We start from the raw sequence: 15,305 nt of genomic DNA, 5'->3' as shown, positions 1-15,305 counted from the left end.
TGTGGCTGGGACTCTGGGTCTGAGGGACTTCATCGTTTGGTAAAGGAACCAAAGTCAGTGAGACCCCCATGACGAGAGCAAAGGGGCAACAGAGCAGAGTTGGGGGTGCGGTGCAAAGGGGCAGCCAGGCTGTGTCCTGGGCAGAAAGGTGGGTGGGGCAGTCACAGGCTTTTACGTTAAAGGGGGCCTTGTCATGTCAGGGAGGGGCGAGTGATGGCCAGTATGAACAATGTGCTGGGAGAGAGCAGTCGTGGGCTGAAAACCCCATGGCCCAGTGTGGAGGAGGGAATATTCCAGAACCCTGAGCACGCAGGACCAAAGTCTCGAGGGGATGCTGAGATGGAAGCCTGGAGCCAGGTTAGCAAAGGCCTTGATGGCATGCTGGAGAGTTTAGATCTTACATCTCCACTCTGATTTCCCAAACTCCCAAGAATATGTCACCCATACAAATTTGGCCAAGTTGAAAAAGCAAACTTTCTCTTATTATCATTCTACTATTGGGCTTCCCAGGTGGCGCTAGTGGTAAAGAACCTCGGGAGACATAAGAGACTAGGTTCGATCCCTGGGTCAGGAAAATCCCCTGGAGAAGGGCATGGCAACCCACTCCAGTATTCTTGCCTGGAGAATCCTCATGGACAGAGGATCCTGGTGGCCTACAGTCCATAGGGTTGCAAAGAATTGGACACGACTGAAGGACGTAGCAAGTTTTTTTTTTTTCTATTAACATTAGAATATGCAACATAAAAATAAGAACTGTCCATCCGTGTTCCACCTCAGCGCCATCAGTGGCTTTTAGACAAAGCACAGCTGAAGACGAGGGAGCCATGGCAAGTTCTAGAGGGAGGGTGGGGCGATGTCTAATTGGTTGTATGTATGGCTGTAGTGAAGCCACTTCATACTCTGGAATTTGTGGACTCATCTGTCATGCGATGCATTTAGACAAATGGATTTCTAATAATACAACTGGCTTGGGTGGGAAAGGTCTCTGGAGGTGGCCCCGGTCGCCCCAGTGAGCTGGGAGTCTGACCATCCGGGGGCCCAGAGCCAGTGCTGGCACCCAGAGTCTACCATGCAATGCCGAGGCCGGAGCCAGTCTTGTAGGCAGCGCACACAACAGCAGCCTTTGGTCTTGAACTCTAGGAAATGATAGGGCAATATTCCGTGTTGGGAGAGGAAGAACTCCCCCTTCACAAGGATGACAGAGCAGAGAGGGGCAGGGGCTGGGCCTCCAGGCTGGACACACCCTTGGGTCACTGCGGGAGGCAGCCTGGTCAGTGGGTCCTGTCACTGCGATGACCAGAGTTGTGTAAGGCTTGTGGCGGTGACCAGCAGCTCTCCCAGACTGGGGACTCGCTCCAGGCAGGTCTGATCCTTGGGCGCAGAGCAAGGATGCGTGAGATCGTACACATCCAGATCGGCCAGTGTGGCAACCAGATTGGAGCCAAGGTAAGGAATGTCCAGTTACTAGTGTTGGCCTGTCCATGATCCACAGCATAGCCAGCTCAGAAAAGCCCCTAAGGTAGCAGGGAGGACCTGAGCCCAGCAGATCCATGCACTTGCCCAGTGTCTGACTTACTGATGTCAAATGACGCCTGTAGTGGTTAAAGAGACTGAGGGCATAGGAAAAGGCTTAAAGGGTAAATCTAACTCCTGTTAATTCTGTGGACAGTTCTGTGTGTATAAAACACCTGTCAATCGTTTTTACTTTGATCACCTCTGCATTCATATCTGAAACCAGTAATTTTGTCTCAAAATAGTTTTCCAAAGTTTCTTGGGAGAATTTTTCCACTGTATCACTAAGATAGCTTTCCCTCCCCTCCTGTATTTATGTTCCAGTTTAAAAAGATCAACTACTATTTTATTTTGAATGCAACCAAAAATCAAAGTGGTAAACCTAAAATTTTTGGGGTTCAGCAGCAGAAATAATTAAAATATATCCTTTGTGATATAAATAAGTTTTTCTCCTCCTCCATCACATTTTTCTAAAAAGTACTTGGTTCTATTGACCAATGCTAAAAAACAGATACCAGAGCCCAATACCTCCAAGTCTAAGTTTTAAAAATTTATTTTTTTAAAGATTTATTTATTTATTTTTGGCCGTGGTGGGTCTTTGCTGCTGCACATGGGTTTTCTCTAGTTGTGTCCAGCAGTGGCCACTCTTCATTGCAGTAGGGCTGGATGGGGGAAGCTTCTCACTGCAGTGGCTTCTCTCGTTTCAGAGGATGGGCTCTTGGGAGCCTGGGCTTCCGTAGTTGCGGCTCACAGGCTTAGTTGCTCCATGGGATGTGGGATCCTCTCAGACTAGGGATCAAGTCGGTGTTCCTTGCATTGCAAGGTAGATTCTTAACCACTGGACCGCCAGGGCAGCCCTCTTCAACTCTAATTTTAAAGTGATCAGTTCTACTATGAAACAGCTGTCTGATTATTCTCTTTACTATTTTTAAATTATTCTACTAGTATGAATTACACTAAAAACTTTATTGCATTACAACTTGAAAGTTTATATGTGATAAGATGATGTAAAATTTACCATCTGTAACCATGTTTAAGTATCTACTTCAGTAGTGTTAAGTACATTCACACTGTCATGCCTCCAATCTCCAAAATGCTTTTCTTGATAAACTGAATTTAAAATGCTTTTTTCTTGCAAAACTGAAACTTGGTGCACACCATTAAACACTGCCTCCCCATTCCTCTCCCCTGCTCCTGGCACCTGCTATTATACTTTCTGTCTCTATGAATTTCATGAACATATAACAGTATTTGGCCTTTTGTGAGTGGCCTGTTTCACTTAGCATAGTGTCCTCAGGGTCCATCCCTGTTGTAGCACGTGTCAGAATTTCCTTCCTTTTTAAGGCTGAATAACAATCCAGCTGTTTAGATAGATCACGTTTGTTTATTCAGTCATCTGTCCATGGGCAGCTGGATTGTTTCCAAATTTTGGCTACTGTAACTAACGCAGCTATGGAAAAAATGAAAGTCTTTTAATACAGGTGTTTAAAACCCGGGGCAAAGAAAATGACCGCTTACAAGGAAGATGTCATCCTTCCTTGATGGAGTGATAAGACGTTCAAAATTAAAACACACAGAGAAGGGAGGCATGGGCCCCTACTGCTCTGAAGTTGGAAGATAAGGTGAAGATAGGATCCAGGCAGGGAGTGCAGGGTCTAGGCAGGGTCTCAGCTCTGGGTTCAGAAATGTGCTGCCTAATGGTTAAAGACCCAGCAAAAACTTATTATTTGGGGCCATAAGAACTTTTAAGACATATTTTTTTTTAGTCTCACTCCTGATTTTATTTTTTGGTATTTTAAAAAACTTTTAATTGGAGGATAATTGCTTTACAGTGTTGTGTTGGTTTCTGCCATACAGCAATGTGAATCATCCAAAAGTATAAACAAGACATTTAATTTGTGGTTTCAGAGAACTTTCTTTTTTTTCTGCTGATAATTTACTATAAAACAGAGTCTTATATTAATAAGATCAAGGCCAAGCAGAGCTATCATTCATAAATGTGGTTGGAAAAACAGCCTTGGGGATTAAATATAAACGAATACATTTTCATGTATATTTGTGCTTCTCCAGGGTAATGAAAAGGGGCCATTTCAGTAACTATATCCATAAAAGCCTGGCACATACTATATGAATAATATGTGTATGTGACTGAAGGTATAATATGTTTCAAATAGTTACCAGAAAATGGCTATGCATAATTTTGAATTGAGCTCATATCTGATCATCCAAAATGCGCACTGTTTAAAAGCATGCATAGGTGTCCTCGTGATGGGCTTTTGGGAAAAACTGCATGAAAATAAATCCACAAAGTGGAATGAGATGTTATCGTGCAGTCAGATAAGAATTCAGTTTATTTTCACTTAATGGGATCTATACTCTGCTATCTGGATGCATTGTAAGGCCAAACTAGAGATACACTGTCTGAGGTGAAATTCTAAAAGAACAGCATTAATGTATAGAGGGCCTGAATTTCACAGTAACAAAATCCAATTTGACATTTTATGTGTTGACATTGTATTGAAGCAGTTCAGGTGGATATAAAATGCAGTCTTCATCTTCATGGCTAGCAGCAGGGACAAAGCATAAATTTAGGAAGGGGCGGGCAGGTGGGAAAAGGGCCCCAAAGATAAATCTCAGGGAGGAAAGCAGACCCAGAGCCCTTGCTTCCTGTCTTTCTGCTCAATCTGCCAGCTCCAACCTGGCCTTCAGCAGGATCCCTCTGCACACTGACCTTCTCTCCTTCTGCTTTCAGTTCTGGGAGGTGATTGGAGAGGAGCATGGGATAGACTGGGCCGGGAGCTACTGCGGGGACAGCGCTCTGCAGCTGGAGAGGATCAGCGTGTACTACAATGAGGCCCATGGTAGGACGCTGCGCTGTTGGCCTCGGTCACCAGCCCCGGGGACACAGCAGAGACAGGAGGGCCTGCGAGACCAGAGGGACAGGCGGGTGATGTTCTGAGAGCTACAGAGGGTAGACCTGGAAAGGCTGTCTCTGGTCACTGGAGGGCCACGCTGCCAACACAGACTGTTTAGACCCCGACCTTCCTTTCTGGTTTTTATTATTTTATTTTTTCCCTTATCTTCCTTTTCTGGTTTTTATTTTTTTAATTAATTATTATTATTATTTTTTGCCATGCTATGTGGCTTGTGGGATCTCAGTTTCCAGACCAGGGATTGAACCTGGGCCCTGGGCAGTGAGACTGCAGAGTCCTAACCACTGCACAGCCAGGGAACTTTCCCTTTCTGGTTTTTAAATACAAAGTAGAGTCAGTTCCAATAGGAACAAAATCCTCATCACTGGCAAGAGAACAAACAAAATGGACAATGGTGGAAGAAGTGATTTCTGAAGCTTTTTACAGATTTCTGTGACTGTTGTCGGGGTCCAAGCTATCATTGCCAGTCTATCTACCCAAGACACTTTCTAGAAGGACTTTCCCCCCTCACCCAGGTTCTACTTTGATGAAACATTAACCTTCAGAAAAATAACTTAGAAGTTTGCTAACTTCATATCTTTCTATGCAGGTAAGAAGTATGTGCCCCGAGCAGTCTTGGTGGATCTGGAACCCGGGACCATGGACAGCATCCGATCCAGCCGAGTGGGGGCCCTCTTCCAACCGGACAGCTTTGTCCACGGTAGGTTTTTCCGGAAGGTTCCACCGGGGAGAGAGCAAGAGTGCCTCCTGGAGGTGTGCATCCTTCCCAGCCCCCACGCCCGGTCCTGGGGGGGTGGGGGTGGGGAGGGGTGTGACCGAGTCCCCTGTGCCCACAGGTAACTCTGGGGCCGGTAACAACTGGGCGAAGGGCTACTACACAGAGGGCGCCGAGCTGGTGGACAGCGTGCTGGACGCGGTGCGCACCGAGGCCGAGGGCTGCGACTGCCTGCAGGGCTTCCAGCTAGTGCATTCGCTGGGTGGGGGCACGGGGTCGGGGATGGGTACACTGCTGCTGGGCAAGATCCGCGAGGAGTACCCCGACCGCATCCTGAACTCGTTCAGCGTGATGCCCTCACCAAAGGTGTCGGACACTGTGGTGGAGCCCTACAATGCCGTGCTGGCGCTGCACCAGCTTGTGCTCAACTCCGACGCCTGCTTCTGCATCGACAACGAGGCGCTCTACGACATCTGCTTCCGCACGCTGCGGCTCAACACGCCCACCTACGGGGACCTCAACCACCTGGTGTCCCTCACCATGAGCGGCATCACTACCTCTCTGCGCTTCCCGGGCCAGCTCAATGCTGACCTGCGTAAGCTGGCTGTGAACATGGTGCCCTTCCCTCGCCTGCACTTCTTCATGCCCGGCTTCGCGCCGCTCACGGCCCAGGGCAGCCAGCAGTACCGCGCACTGACCGTGGCCGAGCTCACCCAGCAGATGTTTGATGCCCGCAACACCATGGCCGCCTGCGACCCCCGCCGCGGCCGCTACCTCACCGTGGCCTGCATCTTCCGGGGCCGGATGTCCACGAAGGAGGTGGACGAGCAGCTGCTCAACGTGCAGACCAGAAACAGCAGCTGCTTCGTGGAGTGGATCCCCAACAACGTCAAGGTGGCCGTGTGCGACATCCCGCCCCGGGGGCTGAGCATGGCGGCCACCTTCATCGGCAACAACACAGCCATCCAGGAGCTGTTCGGCAGGATTTCCGAGCATTTCTCGGCCATGTTCAAGAGGAAGGCCTTCGTGCACTGGTACACCGGTGAGGGGATGGACATCAACGAGTTTACTGAAGCTGAGAGTAACATCCAGGATTTGGTGTCCGAATACCAACAGTTTCAAGATGCCAGAGCGGATGTGGAAGAGGAGGAGGTCGCAGGGGAAGCAGAAGTGGAACCGGCAGATAAAGAACATTAACTGCGAGAGGCCCTGCCTGAGGCTGGCTCTTCCGGAGCGCTATTAGGATGAGCAAGTCACCCCCGGGAAGGCAGGCCGATTCTGTACTGCGACACAGAGACCCACCTGCAGCCACTCAGCCTTAGCTTTGATGGGGGATTTCGGGGGCGGGGTGGGGGGTGGGGGGCGGGTGGAGGTGGGGGGCAGGGAAGTACTGACAGGCACTAGGGTCTTGAAGAGTGTGGTATTCTGTGCACAAGCTTGATTTTATTCTTTTAAATAGGCAGGTGAATTAACTGTAAAGTGCTCCCTTTGTTTCAAGATTTGATTTGGCTGTTTGCTGTGTGTGGAGATGGACTGTGTGGATGGGGTGGGGGAACCCCTGCAGGCGAGGTTAAGTTGTATAGGCATCAGCTACCCTGGTAAGTGCCTGGGGATCTGTACTTGTTGGGATCTCAGGACTGTTAAGGCTCTCACTGTAGGTTCTCTCTTAATGCATGGCCTGCTGCCCACTTTTCACATCTGCTGACCTCCAGGAAAGTCAGGTGACTGCTTGGTGTTTGGGAGCCACACAGGAAAACAGGAGTCAGTGACCACTAGTAAATTGTGGAGATTGTGTGTACACTTCAGTATACCAACTGCAAAAGGGACAAGGGAGGAAAGGAAAGTGGCAGTCCTTCCTGAAAAAATACCCAGGCAAAAAGCCCCACAAAATGACAACCCATCTTCTGATCTTTATGTCTGAATAGCCACCTTTTAAAAATATTTTTAAATTGGCTGTGCTGTGCAGCATGTGGGCTCTTTAATTCCCAGTCCAGGAACTGAACCTGCATGCCTTGCACTGAGAGCTCAGAGTCTTAACCACTGGTCCACCAGGGAAGTGCCCTGAATAACTAGCTCTTAACATATATGTAGATACTTTAAAGTTTCTTATTAATGTTTGATTCTGGGAATTCATTCATCATCTTTGGTTCTTCTTGTAAAGGCTATTTTGAAATGCCCTTTTCACTTGAATGCAGAAACCCTCCTGAAAGGGCTCTGCAGCCGCCCTGCTCTTTAGAAAGGGCACATGCAGGCCCAGCAACCACTGAAACGGAGGAATTAAGCAGCGGTGGCTGTAGTGTCCTTCGAGGTTATGAAGGACACTGTCTCATTTGGGAACTTTTACAGTTCAAATTAATTTGCAGAAGTTGCCATAAATGTTTGCATGATGACACAGCTTTAGCCATTACACGATTTTAATCTGTTCACATTACAATGGACCAAATACACAAGAGCGTAATCAAATCATCCATAACTTCTTAATTACAGTTTACCTATTTCTGACATATTGCACTGCCATCCCATCCACGAAAGGTTTTAATGGCTTTCTAGAATTACCAGAGAGTTATCCAATTGGATCCATGGGCAGCCAGTGATGGGAGGAACTATTTACTTGCAGGCAACTGGGTTTTCATCTCCTATTTGCTTTGTAACCTGCAGTTATAGGGCAGCCAGTGGGTGGGTGATAGTAGCTCATTTTGAGAAACTTCACTCTTTTCACGTGCGTATCACGAGGAAATAACCAAAATATGCACCAAGAGAAAAATTCTCTCGATGTTTGTATCATGACATGCCTTTTATCTACAGAATTAAAAAAAATAAAGTTTTAAACACTTTCTACTTGTGGTTCAAAAAGCACTAAAACCGAAAGCAGATTTAATAAGAAACTGCACCTGAATTACTTAGAGTTCGTAACTTCTTTAGATGCTAAAAAGAAACATAACCTGTGATTACATAAGAATTTATACACATGCTTCCTCTGGCACTTTTTTCACTTTCTCAAATCTAAAAAGGCAATTAAATAGATGCAGGAAAGGATACAGATCTAAAGTTTAAAAAAAAAAAAAAACAACAAAAACCCTGCTGATTTATATTACTGTAAAGATTTTTGTTTGCTCAATAGTAATCATTAAAGTACAAAGAAATTCAATTTTAAATGGCTAAATTGCTTTATTTCAGACTAAATAAATTCCTTTTCTGGGAGCATAACTACCCAGACTTATTAATGTTGAGTAGTTAAAAATATTTCAAAATGCATCCCACTATCCTACTCTTGTATGGTGAAGTGAAAGTTGCTCACTTTCACTTCTGACTCTTTGCGACCCCATGTCTATGGAATTTTCCAGGCCAGAATACTGGAGTGGGTAGCTGTTCCCTTCTCCAGGGGATCTTCCCAACCCAGGGATCAAGCCCAGGTCTCTCCTATTGCAGGCAGATTCTTTACCAGCTGAGCCACCAGGGAAGCCTAAGAATACTGCAGAGCAATAGCCTATCTATTCTCCAGGGGATCTTCTCATCCCAGGAATTGAACTGGGGTCTCCTGCATTGCAGGCAGATTCTTTATCAGCTGAGCTAAGTAGATATAGATTAAAAAAAAAAAAAGGCAACACACACTAAAACCAAAAGAAATCTGTCCCAATTTTGAAGGGCCTCTTCCTTTAGCTGTACAGTGGTTACAGCAACATTGGTCTCTCCGAGACTGAGATGGTAGACTCAGGATTTTAGAGCATGTTTGATTCCTTCACTTCACACACAAGAACCTTGTTTGAATGAGGAGACTGAATCCCTCACAAGTCACGCAGGTGGTTAGTAAAATACCCACAACTTGATCTGACCAGGCCCCCTGGTATTCTGGACACAGTGGTCCTGCCAGCTACCCAGTGGGGCGTGACGCAGGGCCTCATGGTAACAGTTCAGGATTTTTTTAATCATGGAGAAAGAACCGCACAGAATCTCTACTGAGCAGTGAATCTGTCCTTTACTCAGTTAACTTTAATCCTTTCCTTATCACAAGGCCTGTCCCTAAGTCTCGACTCTAATTATTCCATCTGCCTCCTGAATAAAATGACTTATCTCTAATTAACTTGGCTGGAAATGATTCAGCCCTTTGCCTATCAGTTACTTTATTCGTCTGGTATCAGAGGCCCCATGGCCTCGTGAGTCATTTGTTTCTGTCCCAGTAATGAAAGATGCCTCCTGGTACCTTAATTGTGGGGACTGAAGCATGACAACTGAGGGGCCCTGACTTCAAAAGCTCAGGACAAAAGCCTCAGGCACAGGGCTCAAGGGGCTCCTAAGCTGCTTCTGTTCAGCACCCCCGCTCCTCTTTGTGTGCCCTGTGCCGAGAACGAGATAAAACTTACATACAGGTCAAGAGTCTAGGGCAGGAAGTCCTCTCCAGAAGCCAAGAACAAAAACGTTCTCTTGGGCTCGTCCTCAGCGTGGATGAGTGGCCCTGATAACTTATTTAGTGAGCTTAAGCATCAAGGTGAGAGCCGTTCCTGGGGCAGAAGCTGAAGTGTTTCAAAATTTCCTGTCCAGCTGTATTTCTCCATCCTCCAGAAGTGGTTAACAATCAAGCAGTTCTAGCTCTGCAGTGGGATTTTATTTAGCCAAGTGCTCTCAAGTTTCAAAGAAAGAGAAACACTGCACTTGCAAAAATTCTTATCTCTAAGTATTTAAAGGGTAAATGAATTACCCCAAAAAGTATACTGGACGGCTGTCATGAGCACGCCTGAGACCTGCAGTCCAGAGCCTTAGATTTTCATGTCAGCTCAGCCATCAACTCGGTAAGCAAGTTAATGAGTGGTTTTGTCTAGTTTCCTATGAGAAACACTCCCAGGATATAGAAGTTCATTTATAAGACAAAGTAAAAGATATTTTGTGCTTGATAATTTCAACATTAAAAGTACTCCCCTATAGGTTTGAAGTGCATGATAAGAAATGAATACTACAATTTAGTATTTTGTTTCCTAATCTATACTTTTAATAATCATTCTCACTTAGTCTACTGGCTAAGTGGCACCAAGTGGATACGACGGGTGCCTGCAAAGGAGGATGAGGCCAGCAGACAACCCACCTCCCCTCCCCCACCCCTGGCCACTAGCTCTGACATGATGTCTGCAATTTGAAGATAAGGAGTAAGACAGCTTTGATGACAGAGCCCAATTCTGTCAATTAATGTCATGAAAAAGAGCACTATTTTGAGACATTTTCAAAATGTCTCCTGGATCCCTTTGGTCACTAGATATGACATCTCTTCTTCCTTTAACTTTTTGGGTTTTTTTTTTTTGGCGGCTGTGGGATCTTTGTTCCCCAACCAGGGATCGAACCCATGCCCCCTGCAGCTTGGAGTGCTAACCACTGGACGGACAGAAGTCTCTGTTCTCCCTTTATCATATTCCTGCAGCCGTGCAGATGGCTCCCATAAAGAAGAAGTCTGACAGAAATCAAAAACCAACAGCTAGAGTGAACTGTACTTTAATTTACTGGCATTGTCAATCTATGAACAAGACAGGTATTATTTTGTTTTTTTTTCCATGAAGGGAGATGGTTTCCAATCTGCTATAATACGTGCCCACAGCTTCACCTTGTACATGCAGCATTCAGGCTGTACTCAGGGTCTAGAAGGAAAAGAGAAAATCCAAGTTGCTGGTCCTTTTATGTTTTCTTAAAAACCCAACACAAATAGGGGAAATAACTTCCTTACAACGAGCTGTATAATATGATTGTGGCTTCAGTTCACTCGGCTGGTGATAAACCTTGGCTCTCAGATGTAAAAAGTGTGGGTTCACGTGAGAGGCCCTAGCCAAAGAGGCACTTCCCTGCTAAGTAAAGCCAAACACTCTCCCCACAGTTAAGAAACACTCTGCCTTTAGAAGACGTTGAGGCAGTGGGGACTCATTCCCTGTACGAGGTACAGACAATGGTCACTGTGCTGTTTACTGGAGCCAAACCCTACTTCCTGGCCCCAAGGACATCGCAAGGTTGAGGGCATTCGATGCAGGGTTTGGATCAACCATGCTGCAGGCAGAAGTGGGGTGATTTTTCTCAGTTATCTCACTGTTAAAACAAAAACAACCCAACCTAAAGGTCTCATTCCTCAGAATGATGAGATTAGACAGAGAGCCCCAACAGAAACAGGGCTCAATTCAAAACACTGCATCTCCAGACTTGTAATAAAATATTTACTAATTTAAAATGAAAATGAAGAATGCTTAGGGGAGGCAGTTCCAATAAGTAAAATTGCTCATAACCACAAGCTGCCAAAGGATTAATATTTATCACATTTCCTGGCTACTGCTGATCTGAAGCTTTTTTTTTTTTAAGCAAAACAAGAAAATTAAATCTGAAAAACATCCCTCTGGTAATTTGCCTCACTTTATCTTTGAAATAATAATGTCAAGAAAGTGGTTTAGAGATCAAATCACTTTAGTAGTTTGAACTTATCAACTGTACGAAACTGTCTTACTTTGCAATGCCAGCATCAGAGGTGAAATGAACCAAACTCTGAAAGCATAATAAATTTAGCAAAACAGTATTCACTGCAGGGTCTTGATGATTTTAATGCTTGATAAGAAATCAGGACCCTTGCCTGTACTGGCAGCCCTTATGCTTGAGAACACTAGCAGATGTGGGGAAAATAAACTCTTAAAGAAGAGTAATTTTTCAAGCTTCTGAAGTAGTTACATAACTCCAATAACAATTATAAAAGTTGGGAGTTTATCCTCCGAATATTTGATTTTGTGTAGACAAATGAAACAGGTTTAATTAAAATAAGATGGCCGATGGCTCTTTACCTAAGCTTCGCTAAATGAACTAAAAATCAATGTGGCAATTACTTCTGCTTGTCAGGGCCTCCCACTGACATTCTTTGATTAAGCCATGGGACTTCTACAACCTGTGTGTCTCAAATTATCATCCCACTAACTCTAAATGTACCAACTCTAAATGACCAAACATGGACAGTTATTTCTGAGAGCTGAAATTTGATTTTTTAAAGCTTTCTAAAAATTTATGGTGCAACTCTTTTTCTAAATGTATCAGTAACTTACAGATTATTCTTTTTTCACTTTCACAATTTTTATGGTGCTCCCAGAAGTCTTCATGGCGTTTGCTTTGAATTCAGTCTTCAGTGCATCTCTGACTGCTTTTGCACAGATCTGGGAGTATCGGATGTAGCTGGAAGGAAATGAGACAGCAAGAAAGCTAATAATCAATGATCCAGCCAGACTGGTTGTGTGACTGTGCTTTTGTTTTCCTGCCTATACTTTTGGTTTCGTTGTACATTATTGTAGAACTGAACTTTAAAATAAATGACTGATGCAAAAGGAATATATACAAAGAGAAATAAGACCAGAAAGAAATGTATCGAAGCCTTCATTGGTATTAGAATGGGAGATTTATTTTTCTTTGCACTGTTTTCTCTTCAATACATATGAATTTGAACTAAAAGATGCATCGATTTATTAGAGGGAAAAACCCACAGCACAGTCCTAAATGTTAACAAAGGGTATAACATGACTGTACTTTTTCCCATTTGATTCAACATTTTGTTTTTTATTATTCTTACAAGATAAAGCATACATAATTAAAAGAGGAAAAAAACACACCTATTTTGAATGAAAAGAGCTCTACTTCTGATTATTTAAAGGTTTTCCTCAGAATACTGGATTTTGATTCACAGGTCTGCCATTGAAAATAACTTCCCAATCAAAGTTTCTAAGTTAAACTGAGAAGCCCTTAGAGAACATCATCAATTCGAGCAAAATATCTGACAGCCTGCTTCCTGTTTGCTACGTGGGACTCCCATCAACACCTTATTTTCCAGGAGATGTAAGCTCACTTTTAACACTCTTTGAAAACAGGAAGGGGAGTTTGCTGCTGACTATTTTCTCATATTTTCAGGTTTGTTTTTTGGGGGTCCAGAGATAGGAGTTCAGATTCTTGCTTCCACTCCTAGGAATTGGTGACCTTTGCATCTTTTTGTCTAATTTGCTCACCTGTAAAAACAACAGCACAAAGCAGAAGGATAACAGAATTTGTCCCATTGGTGGCTGGGAGGATGAAAGACCAAGTGAGGTGAGCAGGTCTGCCCCACCTATCGCATGGTAGGTGCTGCCTCTGAGGGGGACCATCATGCCTCCAATCCTACAGAACTCTGCCTCGACCCTGAAAATCAGCACAGTCTTGGGTTGCCCAGTCACATACCCACAGGTCACCATTAGGAGGTGCTACTTAATCTAGTCAAGTAACAAGGTGTGTTAACCTGAGCCAGGTGAGCAGCTCAATCGGGTGTATGGGCAAAGAAACCAGGTGTGACACCTAGATCCATGGTTTCTCCATCTCACCAGAAGCCGTGGCCTCCAGTGTGTTCCATAGTCTGGCTTCCCAGGAGCCACCACTCACCTGTGGCAGAGCTATTTACACCTTATCAAGGGCTTTCACCCGTTTTACCGATAAACCTGACATCAGGAGTTAATTTTTAATGATGCTAGAAAGAAACGCCAGCTACGGTGACCGTGGTTACACCCAGAGAACCCCTCCGCTCTCTCGAGCTCTGTTACTTCCAGAACCTCAACTGAGTCCAATTCAAAGGCCAAAGGCCGCGCGGGTGAGAAGCGCCGTCCTTGAGAAGACATGGCACTTGTCGAGGGCGCTCCTGGGAGCACGCAGGTGCTCGGTGACACTCGGCAGGTGCCGGCAAGTGCTCGGGCCCCGGCGGCCGTGACCCTGGCCCAGCGTCTGCAGGCCGCCATCTTGGGACCTCACTCGCCGTGCCGACCCCCATCCGCGAAGCGCCCGGCGTGACCTCCGACCCCGGGCCGCCCCGTACCTCCCCGTGCCCCAGAGGTCCGCCCTTCCCGAGGCCTGGGCCTACCTGAGTCCAGCCTGTCGCCAGTACGCCACCATGATGTCGCGAGAGGGGGCGCGTCGGGCCGAATCGCGAGGACCTGTCAATGTCGGTTCGGCGCGCGGCCCGGCTGCCGGAAGGTCAGGTCTGAGAAGCGGAAGGGGCGGGGCTCTGAGGCTGCCAGTCCCGCCCCGCCTTCCCGGACGGCCGTTCACCGCCTCGTCGCAGAATGCTCCCCGCGCCGTGAGCCAATAGGGGCGCGCGACCCGTGCCGCGGTTGCCAGTGCAGGTGTGTCCTGCGGGTTTCCGTAGTAGCCTTGGCGGGGCTAGAGGGGAGGCGTGACCGCGTGGCTCCGGTAGCGCGGGACTCTGAATCGCGTCGAGGCCCGTGTTCTGGGCGCGCCACCCCTTTCCCTCCCCGGGACCCGACGGCCGGGTCCGGACCTTGACGACGCGCCAGCACTACCGTCCCGAGTTAACAGTTAACCATGGCGAGCCGACTCTCGGCAGTTCTGGGGTTTCAGGCCGGCCCAGGGTGGGTAACTAGACCGGGCAGCAGAGCCCGGCCAGGGGAGCGGACCGGACATCGGAGGAAGGGAGGGCCGAGGCGCTGCGCGTCCAACCTAGAATCTAAACCTTGGGCGCTGAGCCGGCTCCAGCACGTGGCATTAGGCGAATTCTTACAAGGATAAAACACTTTTACTCCTTGCAGTTATTAGAAAGAAATTATAATCAGGAAAAACATCATAGTTAAAAGGAAGTTTTTATTAACAGGAAGTTTTTTCTTAATTCATATAAGATCCACCTTTAATATTAAAAAATATGCTACACAGTCTTAGAGCCTTAATTCTAACCCATGAAAACCAGTATTCCAGTCCTCTCAAATGCTTAACAGGTAAAAGCCATTAACTACCAGCTACTTTACTAAAAGTAACTACACTGGAAAATGAAAATTTATAGATTAGAATAAAAAAGTCAGGATAACATTTTGTTTAGAAATCTTTTTATCATTAGGCTATTCTGACACTTTCCAGAACAAGTATAATTTTCAGAAATTATACAAGGTAATTATTAAATATCAATATTCAGCAATGTTTTGTTTAGTTGAAATGCTATTCTAATTGTAAAAAATGTTATAAAAATAAAAAAACCTTATTGGCTTTAATGTGCTTTTACAAATGTTCTAAGAAGCCTCAAGCTAAACAGTATTTTAAGTAGAAAAACACTAATTTTTAAATTGGTATATGATTTTTGTGGTTTATGTACCTATATTAACTGGTTTCTTTTGTAGGAA

At 45.6% G+C, this 15,305-nt stretch overlaps 2 protein-coding genes across 5 annotated transcripts; one reads left to right on the top strand and one right to left on the bottom strand.

Moving 5' to 3' along the window:
- Window positions 1-1,389: 1,389 nt before the first annotated feature.
- Window positions 1,390-6,464, top strand: TUBB1 (tubulin beta 1 class VI). Of its 4 annotated transcripts, XM_055543186.1 has the most exons (5): window positions 1,390-1,446; window positions 4,265-4,373; window positions 5,035-5,145; window positions 5,282-5,373; window positions 5,980-6,464. In XM_055543186.1, exons 1-5 carry the CDS (start codon window positions 1,390-1,392, stop codon window positions 6,355-6,357), a joined length of 747 nt encoding a protein of 248 aa, XP_055399161.1. In that variant the 3' UTR covers window positions 6,358-6,464. The 4 variants fall into 4 exon arrangements, with proteins under 4 accessions (XP_055399161.1, XP_055399158.1, XP_055399160.1 ...); XM_055543183.1 differs by having other exon boundaries at window positions 5,282-6,464; XM_055543185.1 differs by lacking the exon at window positions 4,265-4,373 and having other exon boundaries at window positions 1,390-1,423; window positions 5,282-6,464.
- Window positions 6,465-10,622: 4,158 nt separating this feature from the next.
- ATP5F1E (ATP synthase F1 subunit epsilon) lies at window positions 10,623-14,201 on the bottom strand. Its single transcript, XM_055544578.1, has 3 exons — window positions 14,039-14,201; window positions 12,213-12,339; window positions 10,623-10,781 (listed from the first exon to the last, which is right to left on the bottom strand). Exons 1-2 carry the CDS (start codon window positions 14,068-14,070, stop codon window positions 12,216-12,218), a joined length of 156 nt encoding a protein of 51 aa, XP_055400553.1. The 5' UTR covers window positions 14,071-14,201; the 3' UTR covers window positions 10,623-10,781; window positions 12,213-12,215.
- Between the last annotated feature and the right edge of the window lie 1,104 nt (window positions 14,202-15,305).

Source organism: Bubalus kerabau, chromosome 13 (genome assembly GCF_029407905.1).
Source record: "Bubalus kerabau isolate K-KA32 ecotype Philippines breed swamp buffalo chromosome 13, PCC_UOA_SB_1v2, whole genome shotgun sequence".
Lineage (NCBI taxonomy): Eukaryota > Metazoa > Chordata > Mammalia > Artiodactyla > Bovidae > Bubalus > Bubalus kerabau.
Note: the sequence above shows the minus strand (reverse complement) of the source record. Positions and strands in the feature narration are given on the sequence as shown.